The sequence below is a fragment of the Corvus moneduloides genome, chromosome 7, assembly GCF_009650955.1.
Source record: "Corvus moneduloides isolate bCorMon1 chromosome 7, bCorMon1.pri, whole genome shotgun sequence".
Classification (NCBI taxonomy): domain Eukaryota; kingdom Metazoa; phylum Chordata; class Aves; order Passeriformes; family Corvidae; genus Corvus; species Corvus moneduloides.
This window is the reverse complement of record NC_045482.1, coordinates 32,458,302-32,486,131: the sequence shown is the minus strand read 5'-3', so window position 1 is coordinate 32,486,131 and position 27,830 is coordinate 32,458,302. Positions and strand designations below refer to the sequence as shown.

The following is a 27,830-nucleotide window of genomic DNA, read 5'->3' as shown; positions in this document are numbered from 1 at the left end:
TACCCAAAGCTTCTAAGATCCTCCCAGGGCTGGTTTTTAGTGATGTGACCACACAGTCTGTTATGTCTGTGGTTCAACTTCATAGCTGTCAGCTCTTACAGACTTTTATTGTAGATGCAAACAGCAAACCCACAGAAGTCTCAACTGTGTTTAACTGAGCTCTTGGTCATGTTGCAAAGATTACTTTATTGCTTTGAAATCTGGGTGCTGATGGGAGGTGTTTCTGATTGCCACAAGAAGTTTTGTGCTCACCTGTCCTTGTCAGGCTGTTCAACAAGATGGGCCTGTGGTCCAAAATAGATTATCTCAGTTTGACTGAATATTAAAGGACCTATTGAATTTTAGAATTCATCATTTTTCTGAGCTGGTTTAAGTGATCATAGTAATATGCAACTAGATTATTATATGCAATTATTTTCTTTAATACTATTAGGTCTAAATTGAAAAACCGTGATTTAGTGCTGGTTGAATCTATTCTTTCTCCCATTTTTGTTTGTTTATTAATTTGGAAGAATGTTGTGGAGGACTAGCCTTGGAACTGCATTTGCATAGATAAACATAATAATTAAGAATCCTATTACACCATTAATTTAAAAATGAAATGGTGAACATGTTAAGAAATTAAATCTTTCAGTGAGGACTTTACAGGAATTTATGGTGTGAACCAAAATGATTTGTTCTTTCATGTAAAAGGCATCTGATTAAGGTCAGCCTATGAGCAGAAATGGTTCCAATCTGCAACTGAAAAACTGCACCACTGTCTGCACTAGAGATTAGAGCTGGCTTGGTTTTTATGCACATTTGGTCAACAGATGGTCAAACTATTCTGTGGGCATTCTGGCAGTGTAGAAGTCTGCACATCAATGACAAAAAAACATCACAGGAATAAGTAGAATGTCAGTGTTCATCTGAGTAGAATGAACACCCAGTGTCAGCTTCTTGAAAAGTAGCACAGTGGGCTGACTTGAAAGGAGAAAACCTGGAATAACATCACCTTGTTGTTAAATTAGCCAATGCCATTCATTCTGGTAAGACTGAAAGGACAAAAAACTACGAGGCTTGTATAATAAAAGATAATGCTATTGGCCTTTGGCCAGAGCAGTTAGCTAATATTTTCTGTCTCACTGGATTGTTACCTTAGAAATAAACAAATATAAAAAAGATACGCTGTGAATAATTCTTCTGCTCAATTTCATTTGGAAAGAATACTACACAAAAGTCATGTTTCTCTAAACACAGCAGAAATAAATAACAGCAGGCAGTTTCTGGTCTGATATGCCCAGGAACACTGGCACGTTCTTCAAGGTCATTGTTTTCATATACAGTGTTATCTGGCTGTATGATTTAAGGTATTCCTTTCTCTCTCCTGCTTTTGCATCATCCTTATGCCTGTGACACAGCAGTTTTCCCTTCTCCAGCCCCTATTCCATCTGGGCTGTTTTTCCAACTATCCCAAGGGACTGAGACTGCTTAAAAGGAAAGGAGGAGAAAATATGAAAGGGAAAGAGAAAAACTATTGCAACATGGCTGAAGGAGAAGTTGTACAGGGGTGAGAATCTCTGTAGGACATGGGGATTGGGGAGAAGTATGAGGCCCTTCAGCTGGAACTGTCACTCACCAATTTTTTTTGTGAAACCCAGTGCCTTTGTTGCTGGGTCCATCACTGCTCCTCTGGCTTTTGATCCTTTTCCTCCTCTTACCCATAGCTGAAACCAGCCCTACTCCCAAGCCCGCTGTTTGTGGTCAGCCTTGATGACATCTTCCAAGCCCATGGAATTTAATTTCTGATCCACCTTGAATGGGGCCAGTGTTTCCTAGGTGGCTTCCCTTACTCCTGTTGTGGGAAGGAGCAGAACTCCTTATTCTGAGCAGCCTCCATTCAGCAGGGTTAGTGTTATTATCAGTTTAACATTCTTGATGAATGTGTGTGGATTAGAGATGACTTCTGATGGTGTCTATTTACAACTTCTAAAATGGAACTGCAAGCCTTCCTCCTTTCATTGATGGAGCTGAAGTTGATCGCATTGTCCTGAGATGGTGGTACCAGATTGGAGCCTGCACTTGCTTTTTACACCTGTTTGAAAGGGCAGAGAAGGGCAAATGTGTTCAGCAGGTGTGCCCCTATAAACCAAGGCACTGGCACAGACTGCACCCATAACACAGAGAGTAAATACCAGTAATGCCATGGACAGCCCGTCTGAACTGCACAAACCCCACTGCTGGCTCAGAACACAGCTGGGTGTGGGGTTTTTAATCTGACTCTTCCTAAATGGCAATAATCTTATCGTGCTGCTGTTTACACTGTTAACAAGGTGATGTCTTTTGCACACATTTGGTTTTAGTTTTTGTAATGGAGCTCCAATAGGATTTTAACAATACAACTAATTACTGTGCATATTCAAAAGATAAAAGAGTGCCCTTAATGTGTTATTCATAACATGGAGCATGAGAACATTATAAGGCTAGGATTGTCTTTAAATATTCATTTCATGGTAGCCATGGATGCATTAGGCTCTTGTAAAGAACAAAAACACTCAATGCAACTCTTAAATTTTTTCCATGCAGTTGACTTTTATAAATATTTTTATTCTCTAGAATGGAGGAGACAGTGAGAAATCTGCTACAGAGCCAAGGATCCCCAGGCCAGCATGGAGAAGGAACTGTCAATATCATGAAGGTATATCAGGTATTAGTGACTTATTAAGTGGCTTTTTGTGATAGAAAAGGTCTTTAAAACAAAAATCCCACTACTGAGATAGATGTGTCTGGCATTGTTTCCTCTATGTGTTTATTAATTATGAATACTTGTAAGTGGTAGTTGATTCCATCAACATTTTCCCAGGTGTTCTCTCAGCAGAGTTTAATGGTTTTCACTTTTATTGTCCTTGTGTTATCTGCAGTTGTTGCTCCTCATAGTTCACAGGGGACAAAGAAACCAGTTTTGAAACCTTTATTAAAGCACTTAATATTTTAAGTCATATGTTCCAGCATCTCTAGTAAACATAGGTGTTTTTGACAGCTTGACCTTCAGATTGTGATGGATAATTTTACCACTTATGTTCTTATTGGGTGTGGGGATCCCTATCAAGCTTCACAGTTTCATATCCTTGCTTGTGGCAGGTGTGTTTTATCACCCTCACTAGGGGTAGAGAGAGAGTTTCTCAGGACAGAATTTAGGAGAGAAAGATTGTAGAGGTTTTTCAAAGGGAACCAGGTCTGTTTATAAGACAGAAGAGTTTTACATAATGAACTGCTGCATTCTGGAAACAGTGCACCTGAGCTGGTGGGTAACCCTTTAATTTAAGAGTCTGGAAACAGGAGAGAGATACATCTCAGTTAATCAAGTATCGGGCACATGAATTCTTAAAAATATCACTTAATGAAGTCAGTCCTGTGCTGTATGTTTTTAAGCAGAATAAGCATTTTTACAAAGCATAAAATACTGTAATATTATATTAAAGTCTCTACCAGGTAGTGATCCATCAGATAAAACACTCTTCAAAAATTCTAGTTATATTAGTTCGTTCTTACAGCCGGTGTATCAGAAATACAGCAATATAGCTAAACAAAAATGTATATTAAAGAGTATTTATCACTGTAATTAAATTTTCATTTTAAGCTTGGATTGAAGAGAAAGGAATCTTTTAGTTTAACCTTCAATATAATCTAATTTTCTTGTTAAAATGATAGCCTGTAAAATTTAATTTCAGGACAAATTAAATTTTTTGTTGTAGTTACAATAGAACATCGTGCTTTTAGATACCGGTGACAAAGGCATCTCTATTTTATGCACTATCTTTTTGGGGTGCAAAACTGAAACTCAGTTCCCTTATTTCAGGGTTTAAATCCATACATCCTGCTCACTCCTGCCACCATACAGTGGTTGTTCTGAAGTGGGCTCGATGTCAGTCTCTCCTTAAGGTGGTTTACTTGGCTGTTCGTAACAGACGTCTGGAATGATTTTATTACGTGCTTTTCTCTATGCTATCTTACTGTGGAAACCCAGTAAGGTGGTACCACAATTAGGTTTCAGCTTCTTTGGGTTTTGTTTTTGCACTCTCAAGAAGAAAAGCAAAAAAATACTGCAATTTTGTTTCATCAAACTGAAGGTTTGGGAGTTCTTTCTTTTTCTTTTGGACACTTCTGTGTAGTTTTTTCACTCTCTTATATTAGTTTCTTAATTTTTGAAAAAAGAGAGAATTTGGGTATGGTCTTGGTTTTTTTTCTCCCTCTGGGCCACACTGATAGAGACATTTGATGTCTCCAGCCAGGCAGGAGAGAGGGCACCATGGTGTGTTTTGTGTGATATTGCCTGGGTTTATTTTCTGACCAGCAAAAGAATAAGGCAGTTCTGCCCAGTTATTGATAGCAAGAACAGTTCTTCATTTTCCTTCAGCCCTAGCAAACAGCCCCCTCCACTTAGCAAACTGGCACCTTTTGTTCCCTTCTTTCTGGACACAAGGTTTTGTTTGAACCTTCTGGGTGGTACTCAGGGCAAATTCCTCAAACTGGAGCTTTGCTTTCTTACAGAGTGAAGCTGTTTCTGTCCCAGGGCCTTAAAAGACCCATATAACTATTTCTCTGGGATTATTTTAATGCAAAACAGCTTCCTTCCTCTCCTGTTCTCTTCTTGTTCCTGGGAACATTTTCACTCATGATATGATTCAGCTTGTTTTTTAGCAATTTTCATTTCTTCCATATTGCCGATATGCAATCTTCTTTGCTTATGAATTTCCTCTCCTAATCCATGACTGAGAAGCAATGGGTTTTCCTTTCCTGGAGGAATAGCTAGGCTGCTGCATCATACACCAGTCTGTGACTGCTAAATCAGGTCAGAAATGCAGAGCATTTGTGTTGTGCTGTAAACTTTGAGGGGTTTTTTTTCCGGAATGTTTTTTTGAGTCATTCATCCCAAATCCCTTTTGTTCACTTTTATGACAAACTTCTGAACAAATGCCTTGTTTTTTGGGAATTTCGAGGAATGGCTGCGTTCACATGCCCTGGGATGGCTCCCTGCTATGTAGGTCAGAGATGGGTTCATTTGGTGTGTGCTTGTTACCCAGTCATACGATAAAAGCTGTGTGGTGGGATGTGGGCAGCGACTGCATGTCACAGTCACAGCTCATACCTGAAAAGCTCCTCAAAACAGGTACTTGGCAAAGAATCTCTGGTCTTGTGTTTGCAAAGCATTTTAACATTGAGAAACATATTAATGAAACATTAGATGAATCATTAATATGTTGCTGAAACCAGCTGTGTGGAAATCATGGACAAAGATACCGTGTAAATACACAATGGATCTTATTTAAGTGCTGTGTCCAAATTTGGGAAGATACATCAATATTGCAACAAAGGCATTTCATTTGTATTCTTCCAAATGTACTCAGGCAGTTTTCTGATATATTTATAAGGGTAATTCACAAATGGGAATAGAACTTGAATGTAAAACCCAGGTAATGTTCCTTAAAAGCACTGATATATTCAGGTTTTTGGGAACATGATAACCATATTATCAACCTCTATTTGTGAAGGAAGTGTAAATGAAGTTTTGTGTATTATACAGAAATACACATACAGAAACCTGATTGAATGTATAAATACTAGCATTGCTCTGAAAGCCATCCTCTACCATCACCTTATGGAATATATCCTGAATTTCACCTTTTCTCTGTGATTACTGTGATATGATCCAAACTATATGATCAGTTGGTGCAGTAGAGTAAGGGATTTTAGTGCAGATTCACAACTCTCTGAATACAACTCTGTTGTATTTCATAACAAATGGGAACAAATGAGGTGACCTCCAGTGTGACTTATCAATGTGTCCCATATTCTCTGACACTGTGGTGAGTTAGTGTGTGTGAAGCTTTTTGAAGTAAATATCTGAATAGTCATAAAAGATAACTCTGCACAATAAATGTTTTTCATCTATTGAACATTGTCTACATATTTGTTTTTCACAAATCTAATTATTGTTCTGGGATGTATGAAATTGAGTTCTTATTATAATACCAATATGCCTGACTCCAGAATAAATATTCTTGCTAATGAACTTCAAATGTTGCATAGTGATAATGTTAGAATAATAACAATAAGAAAGTGGGGCCTAAAGCATGCGGTGTTATTGCAATATTTTGTTAGATCTTGCCAGTATTCTCTCTTAAAGCAAAATATTCTAACTCTTTCACGGAGCTAGATGCCCTATGGGATTTTAATTTGCTGGATTTACAGATGAGTTATGTGATTTCTTTTGGGTAAATGAATTAAGAAGCGGGATTGTAAATAAAATTCTCTTTTGTTATTGTTTTACATAATAATAGAGGGAAAATTTATAATGAATGTTTGCATAAATGTAGACAAGAATGCATGTTATTTGAATGGCCATGAACCCTCATATTTCTTAAAGTTTACTTGACTAAAAGGCTCTAGAATGTATGAGCTTTATGGTGTTTCCAAGAGACATTGGCCACCTAAAAGTGAGATCATGAAAGGCCAAACCAAGAGCTCGTGTATTCTCCAGAAATAATTGTATGCAGTTCTTGAACCCCAGACATTAAAACAAGCTCCCCAGAGACTTTCCATCCTAAGTTTGCCCTTGAGATTTGGGTATCAAAAAACTTTCCTGTTTGGTCACAGTACTGGATACTCTAAGTAGAGTCTTACCTGATTACAGATCACTCAAAGACTTTAAGGGGTTTTTAACTCATTTTGACTCTATGTCAGTGTACAGTGATAGAAATAGATGAGGAAGAGAATTTGTTGTAAGTTCACAATTTGTTAAAATTCTGGAATTGTCAACATGGGCACTTAAGCTCAGGACAGACATGGTGCAGTCACACTGGGGAGGTGGAAACATACACAAGTGATACAGGCACACTTCAGGTGGCATTGTTGGCCACATCAACCCAATTTTTTGTCTGCATGCTTTTGTGATGATACTCAAATGTGGAACAGTTGTTGTGGCTGTCACTTCTAATTTGCACAGCCACTGGTGTCAACAGCTCTTTCAGGAGAAGAAAAAATGTAACTCTTGGCAATCTAATTTTGTCTTAACACAAAATTATACAAGCTTATTGTTCAGGCCATTGCTATGTAACATTTTATAGATGGGGCATGGCCATGAATTGAAAAAAAGGCACTAGTTGAATTCCCTAGCTAAAATCCACATAGGATTTTTAATGCTAACTTCTATTGCAGAGAGAGGATATATATCCTTAAAATTAAACATCTGTCTCTGGAGTGGAAGTGCCCACAGGGGACTTCATGAACCAAGCCTCCTAAGCTACTAAGGAGTACGTTACTAGGCAAATATTAATAGCTTTGTGTCTCACAGAGAAGGACAGAGAGGAGCCATTCGCACTCTTGGGAGCTCCACTGGAAATCCTGTGCTGTCAAGGACACAAGCATTTGCTCTTGGACTGCTTTTCCATGCAGAGAAATCTGGGGCTAGCTCAGTAACAACTAATACCTTGTGGCTTTTTGTAGATTTCCACCACTATGCAAAGATTTTACCACTATGCAAAGATTTTGATAAATATTTAACAAAAATGAGGTTGGATTCTCTACCCCCAAAAGAGGGTGATGGTGTTCCTGAGACACTGTTCAAAATTTTCAATTTTGCTGCAAAGAGTTTTCCCTCTTTGGTTGTTTGGTTGTGATACAGAAACACAGCAATGGAGTTGTGTTTAACACAGCAAAATCTCATAACTGGAATGTGCCATTTGTGAGCCTGTTGCTCAGAAAACAAGCACTTCTTTCCTTCCCAGAATCATGAGTCACAACATTTTTTGTGTTGGAAGAGACCTTAAAGATCATCTCATTCCAACCCCCTGCCATGGGCAGGGACACCTTCCACTAGACCAGGTTGCTCCAAGCCTCATCCAACCTGGCCTTGGCTACATCTCAAAACAAAGAAAATTGCAAAATTAAAGAGGAAGCAGAACAAGGATGTCCTGTATTTACACAAGAGTTATCCACGTGTTTGAATAGTCTTTGACTATATCCAATCACCCACAGTTTTTGCCTGACTGGCCACCTTTCTTGCCATCAGGGGTTTGGTTTGAGAATGCAATGCCACTCCTTGAAGCACTGAGTTTGCAGAAGGATAGATGAGGCCTCCAGATCCAGATCTACATTTTCACAGTGTATGGGTGCCATTATAGTAGCACTTTAATCCAACACACATCCTCTAGATACCTACAGTATCAAGAGGTAAAGATTGACTGACTCGATGGTATTATGTTGTATTATACTGACTGTAATTCTAGTTTACATTTCCCTCTACAATACAGTGTTTCTATCTTTGGCTGTATCTTCTAATTTTGGGAATGAGGCCACAAAAGTCACCCACTGCCTGAACATGAGTGTTTCACTTTCCCAGATGAATGAACTTATATATGGTCAAGCGACTTGCTCTCTCCCTACTTCCCCATCTCCATGTAAGATACTGTTCAGTCTGCACTTTGATATTATTTCCTCGATATTTTCAAACCAGCAGAAAGCAATGCTAGTTATTAAATTTTAAAAAGTTAAAAAAATCTAAAGTTTTGTTTATTTTCTGAGGCAAAAAAAAAAAAGGGAGATTATGCTGAATTCATACTCATTCTGTCTTTGAAAACTATTTTAACAAAAGAACTCACTTAGCACTACACCAGTAAATTTTGGAAAGAAAGTACTCTTCTGATCAGGAAAAGTTAAGAGAGTTAATCTGAATTATAATAACGTATTTGAAAAGTTGAAGTTTTGATCTAATCTGGAATGATTGTTCCTACATTTTATTTCTATATGAATATGAATTCTGATCTTCTTTCAGAAATTCTCCTGACAAGGCTGAGAGACATGAAACTGTTCTCTGGCACTTGCAAAAAAATTGCCTGGTAATGGAATAATATACCAATTTTCTTTTTTTCCTAATCCCACAAGTAACTTCTTAGGTCAGTTTCAATTGTGCTTATGGTGAGAACTTGTCAGTTAATACATTGCTCTCTTTCCAGAATACTATGGAAGGAAAATTGGCTTATTTCTAGAAATTTAAATCCAGAAGAATTTTGTTGCCGTAATTGCTGTTACATAAAATTTACTGAATTTGAATTTCAGAATAGTTTGACTTATTTCTACTTCAGTCAAAGGAAGGTATTTTAATACTGTAGCTTCAGTCAAGTGTAGTTACTATAATACCTACAAACCCCTTCCCAAAGTTTAAATGCTACCTGTAGGTTTCCTGGAAGGAAAGATTATTACTTTGAGTATGGTACTATAATGAGCCAATTTCTAAGAGAATACGTGCATAAAACATCACACTGAATATTATTCTTCTATTTCCTTATATGCATATATGAAGAAGGAATAGCTTCTTAGAAGAGTCCTTTTTTCCTGCTGGTAACTTTGCTTATCAATGTAACTGGTGTTTTTCATTTTGAGAAGAACCAGGAACACAGTGAGCTCCTGGGCACTGCCCTGCCACTGCTGGGCCTGAAACCTGGCGTGGAAGGGTCACCTCCAGAATGGTCAGTCTTTGATTCTGGGTCTGACAATGCCAGAGGTGGCAGTGCTGTTGGTAGTGGGAACATCCTTTCACTAAGGACAGGAGCTGGTCCTGGGCTGGGAACCTGGGGATAAGAAACTCCATCTCCTCTCAGTGGTCTGAGGAGTACACTTCATCCTCAAGTGCACTCTGAAGGTTTTCTGCTTTTATGCTCCTTTCTGATATGAACTTTTTCAAAAATATGTTTCTGATGCATGGAACAGCCAATAAAAACATCATCGGGAAATTTATTAATGCTCCCTCAGAACTGCTCAGCAGGGATGGTAGCTTGTGCTGGTGAGGAGTGTTCTGAGTGGAGAATAATGTGGAGTACATTTAGATTGATACGCGGGTGGAGGAAGGCACATATCAGAAATGTAAAGTATGTACTTGGTCCTCTTATCCATCACAAGTATTTAATCTAGGGAACGTTGCTGCTCGCTCTGCTTACTTTGTAAGTGAAATCCACAGATGAAAAAGAACAATCTAATATGTTTTCCTGACAAGGGTAATGTTAAATCATGAACGATTTGGGATGTTTCTGTAAACTTTTGTGATATGTTGCATTCCTTTGTTTTCCTTCAATTTTGGTCAGCTTGTTCTGAACAAAAGCTGTTCACTAAACAAAAATATATTATTATTACACTTACTGATGTGCTATCTAAAGCAAGCTGTATTTTAGTCTCTCCTTCCACTGGGAGGAAAAGAAAGCAAGAGAAAACAGCTGAATATATAGATAAAAACAAGGAAGATAAAGCAGAAGTCGTATTTGTAGCCTTATACTCACAGATAATTTCAATTGCATGTAATTTTAGTTGCATGTAATTTTTTTTTTATATTTTAACTTGTTTGCTCAGTTACAGTTTGGTTTGTGTTTTTTCCAGACCTGGGTTATTGTATTTAGTGGGATTCCCTTTAACAAATAAAGAATTTTTTTTTTTTTTTTTTTAAGTTGCATATTGGAAAGAGATATTCAGATCACAGTGGTTACTCCTGTACTGAGAATCGTGCAGGACACACTTTGAGAATTCATCATTTACTTCACATTGCTCAGACTTAACATATGTGTCTTCTACACATCTCAGGTTTTGCTAAAAGGAATAGGTTGTAAAGCATATCAGAAGATACTGCCAATTTTCAAAGGGTATTTTTAGCAAAAAAGAGGTCATGATGTGGGAGAAAGAGGAGCAAGGTGCCATTGGAAAACAAACTTAACCTTGTTGGAATGTTAAGTCTGTAGTCCTTGGAGCAACTTCTGCCATTTTACAGCTTGTGCAGTCAGACTGAGCTATTTGTGCATAGCTTGAGGCTGTATTTTTTAATGAAAGTACAAATAAACCCTCATCTACTGTTTTTATCCTTATCAACAGTCTAGAAATTCTCATTTCATACTGCTCACCGGGAATAGTGCTGAACACTAGGAGGTCTGCAGTGGAAACAACACTGAAAAGACATCATCTAAGAATGCATCAAGATTATAGATTATAGAATGGCCTTGCAAGGAAAAACTTTCACAATTTATAAATACACTGTTGTGGTTTGACTGCAGCTTCCAGCCAAGCCCCACACCTGAATCCAGCAGGATGGGGAGAAGAGAATCAGGAGGGTAAAAGTGAGAAAACTCATGGATTGAGATAAGAATAGTTTAGTAATTGAAATATTATAACAAAACAACAGCAACAAATTGTAATGGAAAGGAAAATAACAGAGAGAAATAAACCCCAAGAAAGAGACGTGATGCAAATGTAAACAACAGCTCACTCCCCACTGCCTGATGTCCAGCCAGTCCCTGAGCAGTGGACCCTGGCCAGCCTTCCCCCTCTGTATTGCTGAGCAGGATGTCCTATGGTCTGGGACATCCCTTGGGTCACTTGGGGTCAGCTGTCCCTGCTGCGTCCCCTCCCAACTCCTCGTGCACCCCCAGCCCCTCGCGGGTGGGGTGAGGAGCACAAAAGGCCTTGGGTCCATGTAGGCACCGCTCAGTGGTAATGAAATATCTTGGTGTTGTCAACACTGCAGCACAAATCCAAAACACATAGCAGCTACTGTGAGAGAAAATAACTGTACCCCAGCCAAAAGCAGTGCAAACAAAATCTATTCTGTGTATGGATCTGTAAACTGTAGTTTGGGTGTGGAGGGAAGAGTCTGCCTTGATTATAGAAAGAGTGTTACAAGTGTGGTGTATTTTACTCAGATCACCACATTCAATCACTGAAATCTAAGATAAGTGTTCAGGAAATATCTCATTTAGAAGGTCCTGTGGAAGCTCTGGACACACCACAGGAAGCACTAGTTTTTTTGAGGTGCTGAATTATCAGCATAGTTTGGGCTCCACATAGACTGGATTCTTGGATGCCTGTTACCACTGCCTCTTTATAAGAACAATTAATAGCTACATCATGAATCTTTTTGATTTTTTTTCCTCAAATAAGTGGTTATGAGCAGTCATAAGCACTGTTTAATTATATATCCTACATACATTTTATTCTTGGTCGATTAATGTGTGATTAAAGTGTGTTTTTGGAAAATTGCAGGCATGACTCTCAGAAGAATTTGAATTTGTTACCATTATAAAATCTTGTCTCTAATAAATTTCAGAAGTTGAAGAATTAAAAGGAATTCAGAAAAGAAGATCCCACTCAGGCATCACAATCTGACACCCCAAATTGAAATAGAGATCTTTTGTGTCTGAGGGATCCTTACTGCATTGCATCTGAAAAACTTCACTTCTCTGAAGGACTTGTGTTTATCACATGGAAATGATCTTTAGATTCTGCAAGCAAAGATGTCACCTCTAATTATTACTTATCACTTTCCAGACAAGCAATTCATGTCATCCAAGAGTCATTGGGAAAATCAGCATTTCAAAGATGTTGATCTTTTTTAATTCTTGTTTGGTTCGATAAGATTTTTGTCACATGTGCTTGTGAAGGATTGCTTGTTTATAATCAGTGCTCTGGATCTCAGACCCAGTTATATCAGTACTAGATTATGCTATCTTGTATTATTTTAGCCACTTGTCCAGTGCCTAATCTTGGTTTTTATGGTAAAAAAGAAATTCTAAAATAATTTTTCCCAGCTACTTTTTCTTTTCTTTGTGTTTTCTGACATTTACTCTTCTTGGTTTGAAATTTTACAGCTGCAAATTGAAATATTTTAAAGTGAGATCTCTTTTTTCCTCTTTTTCCGTGTGTATATGTGTGTAGTGTCATTCTCAGAAAGCATCTTAGAAAGAAGAAAGGGAAAAGGACAGACAACTGATGGTACTGCCAATAAAACTTTCAAAGTAACGTAATTTCTGAAATAATAATGGTTAAGAAGTAGCTGGCTAAGTATCCCTTTGACACTTTTCTCTTCCTTGGAAAGGTGACAATTCTTAGAGGAAAGGCATCCCAATGACTAAGTGTTAGGGTTAGCAGCCTATTGCCTTTCTTGGGATGAAGAAAGAGGTAATTTCTGAAATAGGCAATTTGTTCTCTTATCTTTTGAAAGCTTCCCTATGATCTTTTCTATCACTATAGTTACTCCCTGTTTATCAACAGTGAAAACACTTTCTTGTTCAGTATTCTGAAAGCTAGGTGGAGGAGACAGGAGAGAAAATTAGCTTCACATTCCACAAACTCCAGTAAATTATCATCTGCAATTTCAGGTGAATTTCCTGCTCTCTTAATTTATTATTCTTACTTTATTTATTAGTGGGAAGAGGGTATATTATACTGCTCTTTCCTAGTTCAGCTAACTGAAATCCAGCTTTCTGATAAGTCTCAGTCAGGCCACTGCATTGTACAGCTTCATAGATCAATTTCTTTAGTGATTTATATCTTTTCATTGATCCTGGAGAGCTTGCCATTCCTAGGCTGCAGGGGCTGTTTTCATCCCCTGTTTTCTATTGGCCACAGGGCCCAGAGTGTTTCATCAAAGGGTTCATCATCAGTGGACTGCTTGTTTGATTTATGGAGCAAACTGAATACTAAGAAATAATGGTCAGGGCAGGTTTTCATTTAAGATTTGCAAAATACTGTTGGTTTCAAATGAGCAATGACAGCTTAAGCCAGCCTGAGAAGCTTACACAATGTGGGACTTGTTTGTAATTTTCTCATTAATTTCTGTGAGAATGGGTCTACAGTGATTAGCATAATCCTAATTTCAGTAAGATTTGAATTTTTAATATTTTTATTGTGTCTTTGTTAACACAGAGCATTAGAGAAGCAGATTTACTGCAGAATTCTCATCAGGCTGCTGTATTTGCATCCTCTCATGGTACAGGCATGTACCTTAAACTCATTGGTCTGGGGACACCCGGAGCAGAGTTATGGCTTTTTTTTTTTTTTTTTTCCCCTTAACTGTTTTACTTCCAGAACACCATTTCCATCTGTTGCCTTTTCCCAGAAATTAAACTGCACTGAGCAGCAGGACAGCACTTGCTCTACCTTTGCTGGACTTTGCACCTGGGGAGGATTTTGTTATTCAGCTTGAACACAGCCTGCCTGTGACTGTGCAATATGCGAGGCATGAGCAGAGACTGTTCAGGGGTGGCAAAAGATGCTCTTTATTTGAGGTAACACAGGAAGTGTAGGACTCTAGAGAAAAAGGGAGTAAGATGCTTTACACCATTGTTTGCTGCCTTCAGCACGCTCACTCCAGAGCTCTCTGTGGGATTTGACCAGCATCCCACAGGAGATGCACATTTCCTCTCACAGATGTCTGCCCCTTCCTTCCTCCCCCAAAAGCCAGCTGCCTTTGATATTAACAGATGTTGCACACTCAAGAGGCCTCTGTCATTCCAAAAGCCTTTGTCATCCTCCCTCTTTAAGGACTTGACTTCTAGCACAAAGGGTGCTTTACAAATACCTGTTTTGTTTGCTTTCTGGAGTGTGGATTTTCCACTCTACCCTCACTAGACATCACCCAGGTGGAAATGGTGAATGTGATGGGGCAGTGCCCTCAGCAAATGGCATGCCTAACACAATTTCTAAGGTTAGAAGAATTTTCCTCTGTTCTGCACCTTTTCCATGGCTGGAATGCTGAAACTCATTTATTATTAGTCAGTAATAAACTACATTTCAAAATATGTGTGCTGTACTTCAGCATTCAGGCAGGGGTAACAGTAGTTATTCTTGTGAAGTATTCAAATGCAAATCGAAGTAAAACAGGATGTGTGTTCCTAATTATGCCACTAGTGTGCAAAGTTCATCTAATTTTGTAATTAGATGATGAACAGGTTACTTCTTTGTGTGGCTGGGATTTACTCTGTGAGAAGTTGCATTACTCCCCTTTTTCTGATGAAATGTCACAACCTGTGCTTTCTTCTACCTGTCCTTTGAAATTGCTGCCCTGAGTTTGTGCAGGAAAGGTGACCCTGTGCATATGTTTGTGTTCTCTTTTATTGTTAGACACATGCAATTCGTGTCACATTCCCTCCTAAAAATAATAGTTTGTATTTGAATTGCATGAGAGATACACCTTTGTCATTTCTTTCCCCTGAGTTCATTGAAGTGTTTTATGTCAATGCACTCCTTGGGGCAACTTGAAGCAAAAATGGTTTAATGGCTCTTTTACCGATACCTGATTGTTGCATCAGTGAGAAGCAAGCACGAAAAAATAAAGCCCAAGTACTATATTTATGGTTCCTTTCTGATCAGGGTAGCACTAATGTTGGAAACCTGATGGAATGGCTCTTTGACATCTATGTTTTGGGGCTCAGAATGAGATCTTTGCTTCACAGTTCACTAATTAAGCCCATATCATATAAAATTAATTCTTGATTAAAGTTTTAACATAGTAGTAGTCAATTTCTAAGCTAGTTAATATTTAAAAAAGACATTGTTGTGAATGTGATCCAGACTGCTGATTTTTAATTGAGTTACATTTATGGATTTAGTTAAGGTAATGCCTTGCTGTTAACTCTCAAACAAAGTTGTATTTGCACAGTTATTCAAGCTGGATCAGTTCTTCACGAAAATGCACACTTTTATGCTTAGACAGGGTGCATATTGTGTAGTAGTTATGGGGAAAGCATCTCGCTTTTGGGTAAGTCAAAGATCATGAATGTGTGAGCTTTTGTACATAAGAATTAACAGAAAGGCACATGAAGAAGACTAGATGCTCACTGAAGGAATTCTCTAGATTTTTTTTGACACCCGGTATTTAATGTTGATTTACCTCACATTTTCCATTCTCATGAGTTGTCACACTGCATCTGCTCATACAATTAGGGCAGGTGGTTTGCAAGGTAGAGCCTGTGCCTCCCAGGTTGTGCTCCAATGATGGTTCACTCTCTACATCTGTGGAGTTCTCTTTTTTCCCCTTTTGCTTTCCTTGTCATTTTGGGCAATGTTTTACATTGCCTGCTTGTAGTCTTTATGTTTTGCTTGCTTTATCTCACTCTCTCTGTGAACAGAGAGCATGGACAGATTATTAACAGAGTTAGCAGGATTCACTGTTCAATCCTATCATTTTTACAGACATCTTGTAAAACAGCAGCCACAGTCCACTCAGAAGCTGCAGCTGATAACAACTCAGGTTGACTAACCAGAAATAGACTGGAGTACTTCTGAAAGTTTTGTTGTCAGTCTGATTCTCTCCAGTTATATGCTAGAGTAGATCTTAAATCAGTATTCGTCTGGTAGCTTGATTCTCAGCCCATTATTTAATAATTCAAATATTAGCTCTAGATGAAGAAAGGTGAACTACATTAGGCATGAACGTATGTTAGCTTTTCCTCAATAAACTGCTTTATCTCTCAGTGGCAAAGTGTTAGCATTGAAAGCTGGTATGTTCAATTTTCATTGCAATTTTTAAAGAAGAAAGTGGAAGTTACGAAAGAAGTGATGAGTTCTGCTTTTTAAAAATCTGAAGTAGATGTATCAGTGGAGTTGTGCATACACTTGCAGAATTGGCATAGCATATGTCACAGACCCTTCCTGACTCCACTTGTTTAGTACTTTAATCATGTCACTAGCAACTTGCTCTTTTTTTCATTCATATACAAGGGAGAATTGGAGATATTTGCATAGTTAACTTCATTTGCACCTGTGAGTAACGGCATTTTTAAAAAAATCATTTCAGGAAAAGCTGTCAGAAGACAGTAGGAGATGTAAAGAAGGCATGGAAAAAATTCGCACTCTGGCAGATGAAGATTCAAGAAGTGAAAGCAGCAGCACTGAGGAGGAAAAAGAAAAAACAAAATTGCTTTTGGAGCGTTTGAAAGCTCTGGAGGTAAGAAGCACAACAGTTTCACACATAAATGACCACCCTTCCCCCTGCCTCATTCATTTATTGGCACTGAATCACCCTGTAGTATTAATCTGATCTTTCACAGTTCATCTGATTTCATGTTATGGGGTATTTTTTTTTTACATTTCATTTACAAGGATGAACAAGAGGCTTAGAGTCACTAAAAGGATCCCTCTCTAATGCTGAGCATCAGATATCTTTAAAAGGAACTTAATACATTATTTTAATTCCTTTGAGACCATTTAATAAGAAAAATTGGTTTTACTCATTTTGTTTCAATTATTAATATTGCAAGACTAATGTAGGTGGTTTAACAACTGTCATAAAACTAGTTTTGCTCCATTGTAGTTTATTGCTCAGTTTTTAATTGCAGGACTGCTTGCTTGGGAGAGCTCAGGCCTTTTTACTGCCAGGCTGGGGAAAATCTATTTCCTTGTAGACCACACGGAGAACTGCACACTCTACATTTTGAGTGCATTTCCGGAAAATTAGGATCTGCAAAATAGTGCACCTTGTGGTAGCTTCAAACTAGAGGAAAATTTTCAACGTGTTCTTAGGCAGCCATGGACAAGGTGCAGCTAAAACTGTAACCACAGTATACATGAACTTATTCTGTGCTCCTTGATAGAAGCGTGGGCTTCAATGTCTATGAAAAGATAAGATTGCATATTTTAATCTAATTTTTAACTACTAAAAAGTCATATTTTTGACCTTTCTAATGTTTCCTCCCTTCTCTTCTGCTCAAGCATTTATGTAGCATTACAGATATGGATAAATGAATGCCTTAGAAGGATCTGAGTGACATTTTGCCTGTGTAGGGTATTGGTAGACAAAGATTTGTCACTGAGCCTATACATTTTTGTTTAAGCTCTTTTACATGATAATTTTTGGGTTGAGTTGTACTCTGATCAGATTAAAACCCTGGGATTTTTTTCTTGAGGACTTTGTTAAAAGTAAAGCATGAACAATTACAATCAATCCTGTTTGGATCTAAATACAGAATCTGAAGTCTCAAAGGTATAGGCAGTCTCTGCAATTTTACTTTAAAGTCTTAGACTGTTTGTAAAATAAACACATGTAATTTTAAATAACTCTAATTTTGCCCTGGGGAAAATAACACACGCTACTAAGTATTTAAGATGGTGAAACTCTAAAAAAAATGTACAGTTTAATATAGTCTTGCTTTATCTGTTGATGGAGAATGTAGGTTCCTTGTGATCCTTTATTTCCAAAATATGCATGATTTCTGCTTGCTTTGCCTCATTCTTAATCAGTCTGCATGACATTTACAGTTCTTTGTGTCCTCAGTTAGTAGCAAGGTGTTCAATAATGGCACAGCCTTTATCAGTTGTGACAAATTGCCCAGATACAAAATGTAGCACTAAGGATAGGTGGGATCTGGTTCAGGAAGGGCAGTGGAGACCTCTCCTCACTGGTGTCAGTGTTGTGCAGTGGTGTGTTCAAAACCACATATTAGAGAGTGCCAACACTTGAAGGATTAACCTACAGAAGTAGTGTAAGAAGCTCTCAAAGTAGAAAGATGAACTCCAGAGCCAACATTAATTGTGACCCAATATAATCAAAACAAAGTGTTGTTAATTGTGTGTTGTTTATGTATTTTTGCTTTATTTCTCTCTTGAAGAATATAAATTGTAATGTCAAAGACTGTATGGTTTATTAATTAAAGACTTTTTTTAAAGTTACATGCTATTAGCAGTTCTAATTCTTTACTATTTTCAAACTAATTATTCTAAATATTTCATTAGTCTATCTAGAAAGGAACAGAAAATTACTGTTTGTTAGTTTTTGTGCTGTGGGTGTCAGGATCTTTAATCTTACTTTACGTGATTAGATGTTACTGAATTAATGAAATCAGAAAGGCTAATAAAGTGCTTACTAGAGTCAGTCCTCCATCTGTGCCCTCTAGAATCTGAAGACTGCCTATAAACAGCAGCTATTGAAAATAATAGTCAGAGTGTGTGACCTAATACATTAATATATATTAATATGTATAATATATATAATATACATAATTTCATTAATATCAACACTGTTAAGAAAATTTTCATATCTCTTCCTATTAGCTTGTTTGTTGCTCAAGTGTAGCTCATGACAAGCTGGTCTGTTAGAGCACTGTAGATTTATTCCATCCTCTTCACCTGTGTTCACTGGCCTGTTGCTTGGGTGAGCTTCTCTAAAAGCTTCTACAAAGGCACATGTATTATAAATTTACATTTATGCACATGTATATAAATGTATGTGACAGTGCAAGTGATGTGAAGTTTTTATTCTATAAAAGTTTAGATCCAGCAGGTAATTTTTTTTTCTGGTTAATACCTTCCCTTGGCTGATCACATAAAAATTTGGATAAGTCTGAGCTAATTTTTCAGTGAATGAAGTACCAAAAGAGAAAAGCAATCCACCAGCACAGGGATAAATGGGCAGCTCTTCCAGCACATATGCAATATAACAGATTATTTAGTTTCTTTTATTTGGAATGTCTGTATGGGAAAATAACTCCTGTTCCATACATAGATCAAATTGCTTCTTCCCTTCCTGGAGTACTGACGTGGTACATGTGGAGTACGTGGTGGTTTTCTTCAGGAGTTTCTGTGAGTGGGACAAAACCTGTAGTCATCCTGGTCAGCTGGATCTGGAGCAGGAAATCTAAGAATGAGAAAAGGGACAAGGCTTCAGTTGCACAGAGAACTTTCTTTAAATAACTTCCATATCATGGGAGTTGTATTTAACATTCTTTATTTTTTTTTTTTTTTTTTTGCTGTCAATTGTATTACCAAAGAAATTTCAGTAATACCTTTTATGTCTTATTAACCACTGTTTATCCTAGAAATTTTCTCACTGAACAATACATGTCAGTATAGTAAAGTATCTCTCTAGTCAGCCCAAGTGAAAGCTATCATATACTTTGATAACAGATATCTACACATATTCTCCCATTGCTCCTTTTGCCTGTAATTTCTTTTTACATCCTTTGTCATTTACAGCAAAATCTATTTCCATTCTACTGAGTGATAAATACGTTACGTTTCTAATCAAGTGAAACAGATGACAAATAAAAAATGGTTCACACTATCTTCTATCCCATTTTACATAGTTGAAATTAATTGTGATTTCCTGGATATCAGAATTCCTTTGTGCCTTCAGCATTTTTAGTTGGCTTCTCTTGAAATGCCATTTAACTTACTTCAGCAGTTATGATCAAATGCCTTCTAACTCTTGCAAAGAAAAAGAAATTCTCTGATATCTTCTCTGTGTATTTGGAGTGCTGCAAAAAATGAAATATTAATGAAATATGGGGAATAACATATGAACTCAATGGTGGAATTTCCTTTTTTTAATTCTTTCATCACCAGAAGAATTGCAAATTTTTTGTTTATAAATTGTAAGCAGAAATATACAAAAAATGTAATTTATTCTGGACATGCATCAACCCCCATTCAGCAATTCCAGATTTTTTCACAATTTTCACAATTACAGTAAAAGAATAATGTTGTATTTCCAAAGTCATAGACATACAAGTAGGAGATTTTTCACAAAGCCCTAATTTGCTCTCCTGGGTATGTTAGGTGTTATATGGAATTTCATTTCAAGATTGTCTACTATTTATTTTTTCCAGCAAGAACAATTTACACATTTACAGTCCACAGAGGAAAGCTTTAAGACTATTCGATATTAGACAAACAGTGTCTGTAAAGGCCTTAAGAGTGTCCCAGAGCTTTGTTAGCCAATATGGAGCTAGGGGTTCTCTGCCCCAATTTAACCTCAAATGACTGAAATACAAGCACCAAGCACCTGCATAATTGCAAGTGATTTAAACTGATATACAGCATTAATGTCAGTCTTAATCTAAACATGTCTGTAAAAGCTATAGTTACTTTGATTTTAAAAATTTAATCAGTGATAAATACTGTGTCAGCTTTGAAGGCTCATTAAAGTCTGTCATTTGCACAGACATTTATGCAGTAATTCAGTATGAATTAACTGTGCCTGACTCTGAGAAATGTTCCACCTCTTCCGGACTTCCTTCTTTGCAACTGCAGTAGTGCAACTTGCTTAAAGAGAATTTGCTTTTGGCTGCTCATGAAGAAAGTGAGCTGTCTGGGATTGCTCCGGGCTAAATGACCAAGGAGTACTTAGTGCAGGTTGCATTGGACAGTGCTTTGCTTTGACAGTAAAGAAGGGATTTTGTAAGATGCATGAAATTTGTGGATGGTGTCCTCTGACACTCTTCATGTCATCCCCTTCCCTCAAGAGGAAAGGGGAGTGTGAGACTGGATGAAGACTCAGGAAGAATGGGTTCAGTTTCCATCTCAGCTGCAGATTTCCTGCATCCTCAAACAGTCCAACTGTTTGTGCCCTGGTAGCACACCTGTAATCAGAAGAGGTGGTTTACCTGCCACAGCCTGGGACAGTGCACAGTTAACACCTTCTTAAAACCACAGTATTTGCATTCAAATTAAAATAAACATTTCCAACAAAGAGGAGGTTCCCCTGGTTTGCTGTGTATCCCCTTCCTCCTCTGCAATTGGCACGAGTTCTATTGGCCTCAAAAAATACTGATTGAGGGCTGTTCCCAACCTGGCATTTTTCAGCAAACCACTGGGGTAGCATTAGATTGTAACCTTGAAGTTATCGAATGAAAAGCCTAATTCATGTGTGAAAATCTCATTGCTTGCGGGTGAGTGAGACTCAATGAAAGTTTCAGTAAACTAAGCTGCAGTAGAAGTGGTTTCTGCTGGGGCAGAATCATGAAATCACTCTAATTTTAATTAACGAATTTTGCCCTCTTGCCCTTTGCAGTTCGTCATAGAAAGATGTGTTTTGTTCTAATAAATTGAGCTTTGGGAGAAAACCCACTCAGGATAATAAGCTAAATGTTCAAATATATTAGAGGGGTAATTTCCCTTGTATCATCACCATTAAACAAATGAGGAAGTATGTCAAGTATTTCCGATATAATGTTTTTACTACTCTGCAGAGGGAGAAAGACATGATAGCAATGAACTATGAACTATAAAAAAGAAATATGAGGAGGGTACATAATTCCTCTGAGTGGATTGAGAAGATAACTTTGAATGGGATGCTGGTGATTTTTATTTGGCTTTTTATTTTCTCTTCTTTATTTTTTAAAAAATTATTTTCCATGTATTGCAATGTAAAATGGTAAGAAAACTAATAATTATTTTCTTTTCCATGGAAAGAAACACACCATATGCAGGCATGAAGAGCCCGAGTTTCTGAAAATATCTGTGAGGAAAGACTTCTTGTTTATTGAAAGTCAGCTGATTCCCTGGTATACAGGCAATGTGAATCACTTGATTTAGATGCAAAAGAGGAAAAATCATGAAACTTTTAAATATTTTGTAGCAAGATTCTAAAAAATTTGTAGCAACCAATCTTGTTCCAGCCAATGTGTTTAATCTGATTCAGCCAGAAGCCTCTTCTTAGCCTAATGCCTTGGCCATCCATGGAACTAGATTAATTATGCTGATTTGTCACCAAAGACCAACCTACTTAATTCTAATTATTGGATTATTTTACTTTTAAATCTTTTCAGTAGGAGACTTTTATAATTAGTTTTCTGAACTGTACCTAAAAACACTTCTGTTTTTTTATAGGGAGGGATCAGACAATGAGGCAGGGAAAGTCTTATTTCCAGACTTACACAGTGGCTGATAATGAATCAGCACGGAATTGCATCACTGGTTTCAAGACCAGCCCAGTTTATTCCAGCTCTTTCCAGATAACAGTACTGGCAAACTGCTTCAGCTTTCCAATAACTGAGTAAATTTTAAATTAAAACCAAGCTGAATGTTTTCTATAACCTGTTGATGCTTGAGCTCATCTACTGTAGGTCCTCAGTGGCTCAGGTGGTCTTTGGGATGCAAATCTCACGGCTGCTACCTGTTTCTCCTTGCCTTTGTGCCCTGGGGTGCTTTTCTCCTGCTGTCTGCCCTCACCTGCTCCTGCTGAAGTCCTCAAAAGCACGTCCTTCCCAGATGCTTGTACCCTCCTGCCAGTTCATGTCTTCCACTGTGGCTTTTCCAGCCATCCCATGAGGGTGTGAAGCTCCATAGCTGGCACAGTAATATCCCTGTTGGGATGTTACTGAAAGTAACATCCTCATATGGATGAGCACTAATAGAAACCTCTTCCAGGCAGACAGTTCAACTCAGTGTGTGGTGGGTATTTAAGAGAAGAGGATGTATTTGTTGCAGACATGTAAAATATTGATCTTTCTATTTTTCTCTCTCCCTTTATGTTTTTTTTTTTCCCTAAGCCAGTTGAAATTCACGGCAATTTCTTTTTTGGCATGGAAGAATCAAGATGATCTAGTAGGGATATGAATTTACAACAAGGGTGTTGAAAATAGCTCTGCCCACTGGATGTAAGAAGAGCTGTTCAGATTTACTCTGTCAGTGCTGTAACCATTTCCTGCTATCATTAGAGACAGATTTCTGATCCACTGTTCACCAAACAGTTCCAGCTCCTGAAATAGGAGAATGCCTTAATATAAATAACTGTATAATATAAGTCATTGTCTTCATGGTCCAAGAGGTGTAGAGAAGGCCATGCTTATCTGCATTTTTCTCACTATTCAGTTCAACAAGAGTTTAAAATGCTTTCTAAAGTCAAAGAAATTGATTTTAAAGAAAGGCCGTGGTGCCTCCTGGGAATTTTAGTCTGAGTTACAAATGGTATTGTTTTCTTTTCTGACTGAGTCTAAGGGAAAATAAAAGAGTATCAAATTGCATCTCCTATGACATACCATGGCAGTGGTTCAGAAGTTAAATGTTTTGGGTCACAACATGCAGAGCTTCTGAGTTTCTGGTACGTGTTGGACAGGTAAAAGCTTCCAGATCAACTCTCGGTTTTTTACTCTGAGATACCCACAGAGCACTAATCTATTGAAATTTGCTAATTCAGCCAAGTGCTCAACAGAGTATGCTTCAGCTATTATTCCTGTTCTGTTGTGACTTAAAACAGTGTTTAACTGTTTTGAGTGTGTCCTCGTGTCATACCCCATCAACTACTCGTGAATTTTGCTGCGTATCAGAATTTTTCTCCTTTAGTTTTCTCATGCAGTAAACAGGCTTTAATGAAAGTTACTTTCCAGCATCAGTGCTCATCACAAACATCAGTGTGTTCCAAGGCACATAGGAAAGGAGTGACTAATTTGTGCTGTTCCTGATTTCTTCCTTCTCAAGGCAGAGTGATATAAAATGCTCTTTTCCAGGGCAGTAAATCCAACATCTTTCAGGTGGGAGAAAACACAATATATGCCTATGTCTTACATGCAATTTTTTTACTTCACATTAATATTTTAGTCAGGGTACTGTTTAGAATATCTTTTAGTTCACCTACTGTAGTGATTTTTTCCCCTAAATTTTGGTGCATGCTGCTGTGAAAATTATAGGTAAACTATAGAATCCTCAAGACAATATACTGAGATCTGGAAACTTTATTGAAACAATGAGAACAGAGATAAGCATTTAATGTTCATTTTACCACAGCCAAATGGAATAACATATATTGTAAGAACCAGGTTATAAATTAATTTTTTCTATGATTTTCCGAGTTCCAGTCCAATGGCTCTTGTCTTACAGAGAAAGCTCTGTGGTACTGATGCCTTTTCCTGGTCTTAAAATCAAGAGTCAAACATGGTTAGAAGGGAAAAAGGGATTTTACCTTGGTATTTATTTTAAGGATCCTTAGGTGCACATGTCCAGGTCATGTGCATCGAGATGCACCCCGCAATGCACACCTCCAAAAGATCTGGTATAACATTATAGGTTTTACTAATTAGCATATCAATCAAAAATTCCCCAATGTGAGGCTCAAGTGAGACCCCCTCCCCAAGGAGCCTTCCCCTGGATGGTTCTACCTTAGTTTACAGAATATGTTCTGGAGAGGACCTTGGGGTCTGGGGCACACTGATCCCTAACCACAAAGCTTCTAAAATGTTTAGTCTCCTAGCTGAACAAATAAGTCCAAGGATGAAGGCAAAAAGCACTAAGAATACAGAAGTTGTAAAAAGGTATAAAAGGTAAAAAATCATCATGGCATCATTTTCCCCCTTTTAGAGACTAACAAAACTCTACCTTGTCTAGTCTCTACTCTATTCTTTACTCACAGAACCAGTTTACACAACCGGCTGCTCCACAGGGAATTACACAGATCATAACTACAATTACAGCTATTATGAATATTTCTTTCACCCAGGCCCAGTTTGGTAACCATGAGGTGAGGGTATCAAAAATATTATCAAAATTTAAGGTGTTATTTCTAGAAGCTACTTCGTGTAGAATTTGAGTTCCCTTCGAAATTTCATCCAAATCTTTCTTAATCCTTCCATTTTGGTCCACATAAGAACAACAGGTGGTATTGACAATAGCACATACACCTCCTTGTGTGGAAAGTATGAAAGTACTTAGTTTGCTAACACAACAGTCTTTGAATGGTTCATAGAGTTCATTCTAGAATAGTTCATTCACAATAGAGGGTTGAATATGGCCACAAGAATAATGATTTGGTGCCAAGAGGTCTGAGGAATAGGTGTAGTTGGTGAAGAAAAGGTAAGTCACAGAAGTCAAGGAAAATCATCTCGGTTTTATTAAACCTGTCAGATTTTCTCTATTGAAATGAATGTTAACTGCATTCTGCACACAGTCCTCGCTAGGTTGCAGTGAAGGAATCTGCTATTTCTGTCTGCCTCTTATAATCTAATGATAGTTTTTCAGTGCCCTTCTTTCCAAGTGTGGTGCCCTCTTGCAGATAATCGGCAGTTAATGTAACTCACCTTTTTTAGCAATCAGGCGCGTGGTACAATGTAAAATCCACTCTCTCTGCTGAATGGAATGAGATTTTCCAACCCTGTGTTATAGATCTAGGTGGCTGTGTTTATCCCCACACATCTATCATTTTGGAGAGTGAGGCTCAGGAGTTTTTTAAATAGTTTCTCTCAGCTGTGCACTCTGAGCCTGGCTCTCCACAAGCCCTTTCTGTGAGCCTGCTAATTACTCACAGTGGCAGTTGTTTCAGAGGAAACCTTCTATGTGACAGAGATGTTTAGAATCATGCCCTATATTTTTAATTTACATACTAATGCATGCAATTTAGCTGACAGTAATGACAGTTCTACAGTTCATAAACTAAATACATAGTTGCAGTTCATTTCAAACTAACATTATTTTAAAAAATCTGAGTATTCTGTGGACATTCTCCACTGGCTGCATAGGAAATCCTGATTCATTTACCTCAGCTGTTGGAGCTGAATCCCTTGCAACTCTTACATAGTAAAATAATTTCTCTTTACTGACCTTGAAAATGCTTCAACAGTAATGACATCTTCATGGCAATGCACTGTTTCTTAATTTGGTGGTGATTTCCTTTTTGTTCATCTTATAGAAATACAGCATTGGAGATTATAGCAGGGATACTGGGGAGGTATACTTACACTGATACACTGGAATTACGGGCATTGTGCTGAATTCTAGCCTGTGAGGGTTGGCTTCTGTGTTGGGAAATGCTTAACTACACATGTGAAATCTCTATGATTAACATACTCTTGAAATTCGATATTCACTGGCTTTAGTATGCAGCTAATTTGATAGTCCACAGCAGAAAATACCCAAAAGATTATTTTTAGGTCTGCCTAATCTGTCATGGTGACAAGCACAGATTTTAAGATTAGTTATAAATATATAGAGAGGATAGATAAATCAAAAGTAGAATAGTCTGACATCAGTCCATTATGTGTGAAACTGATTTTTGCTGATGGTTCTGTAGATACCTGATTATCACTAAGTAAGGGTTGAATTTCAGTGCATAGTCAGAAAAGCTATACATGGATACAATATAGCCTCGTGTGCTGTATGTGGATAGCTACATGCACATTTTACTGTACCCTTGTCTCTTTCAGATGCTATTAAATGTCAAGGAGAGTTTTGTTTATTCATAAGGTCATGTGGTTTTTTTGCTGTTTGTTTTTGGTTTTTATTACATGTTTTCTCATATTCCCCACCTCTTCCAGTTAAGTTGTCTTTCTCCATATGGGGTCAGATCCTCCATTTTTTTTCACCTTAGGCTGAGCACCATTCCTCTGCTTCCCACGTGGGACAGCCAAAGCAGGTCTCTGCCCAGGACAGCTCCTGCTCTGCCCTTCAGGAATGTGCAGCTCTCACCTTCCCATGCAGTCCAGGAGTTGCCATCTGACCTTCCTGACCTCTGGGCTCACATGCAGGTGGAGACGTGGTTACCTTGCCTGGCAGGGCTGTCCAGCTCCATCTGGGATCTACGGGCGCATAATGCCATCTAGAGGGCAGAGCTTCTTCCCTTCCCACAGGAAGACCTGTGATCCCTGCTGGCCTTCCATCACTTGTGGTGACAGTGCTCGTTCATCTTTGTGATTCATGGGTTTTCCTATTCCTCTTCTGGGTAGTGTGTACTCAGACAGGGCCAAGACTTGGCAATAATTTAGGAGAAGGGCTCCGTTGATGATTACAGGTGTTTCCCTTTAACAAGCCTGCAAGTTTCCTTCTTGTCTTCAGTCAAACAGTCTGTTCCTCCAGAAAAATCCTCCTGATTTTAAGTGTTCTGGGTCTTAACATTTAAGTTCTTCAGGAAAAAGTCATTTAAAATAGAGGAAGCAGGTAAGACCTGAATTTTTCATTCAGCTTTTTGTTAAACTCTAAGAAGTACTTACACATTGGCTACTTTGCTAGACAAAATCCTCTGTAAAGTTATTGCAGCAACAGTTTCAGCTCAGCTGAGAAATGGGTATGAGGGTTGTGCTGCTGTGTGTTTAAACAGAAGTTTAGGTGTTTTCCTGTAGTGCATCTGTCCTGCTGCAAGACTTGGTTAGCATTTTTCTTAACAGTTAATGCTAATCTGGAAATGAGCAGAGGCTTTTCAGTGAAGAGATCATGGGGCTGAAACAGCTGAAGCTTCTCCTTAATTGTCTCCAATAGCTCCTCCTTTCTCATCTTTTGAACCTTATGGAGTTTATATATTCAGACCTTAGACAGGTGTCAGAGAAAAGCCTGTTGCC

The 27,830-nt window shown here is 37.9% G+C and overlaps 1 protein-coding gene across 11 annotated transcripts in view; it reads left to right on the top strand.

Annotated features, from left to right (window-relative positions):
• The window catches only part of NCKAP5 (NCK associated protein 5), a 380,419-nt gene that overhangs the window by 245,699 nt on the left and 106,890 nt on the right, over positions 1-27,830 (top strand). For 10 of the 11 annotated variants that reach the window (XR_004241242.1, XR_004241243.1, XM_032114335.1 and 7 more), the window contains 2 exons: positions 2,596-2,686; positions 16,592-16,741. Coding sequence is in view for 9 of the 11 variants with exons in the window: in XM_032114335.1 (XP_031970226.1) it covers positions 2,596-2,686; positions 16,592-16,741 (241 nt within the window). In the remaining 2 variants the exon portion in view is untranslated. The remainder of the gene's footprint in view (positions 1-2,595; positions 2,687-16,591; positions 16,742-27,830) is intronic. The other variant, XM_032114336.1, reaches the window with a different exon arrangement.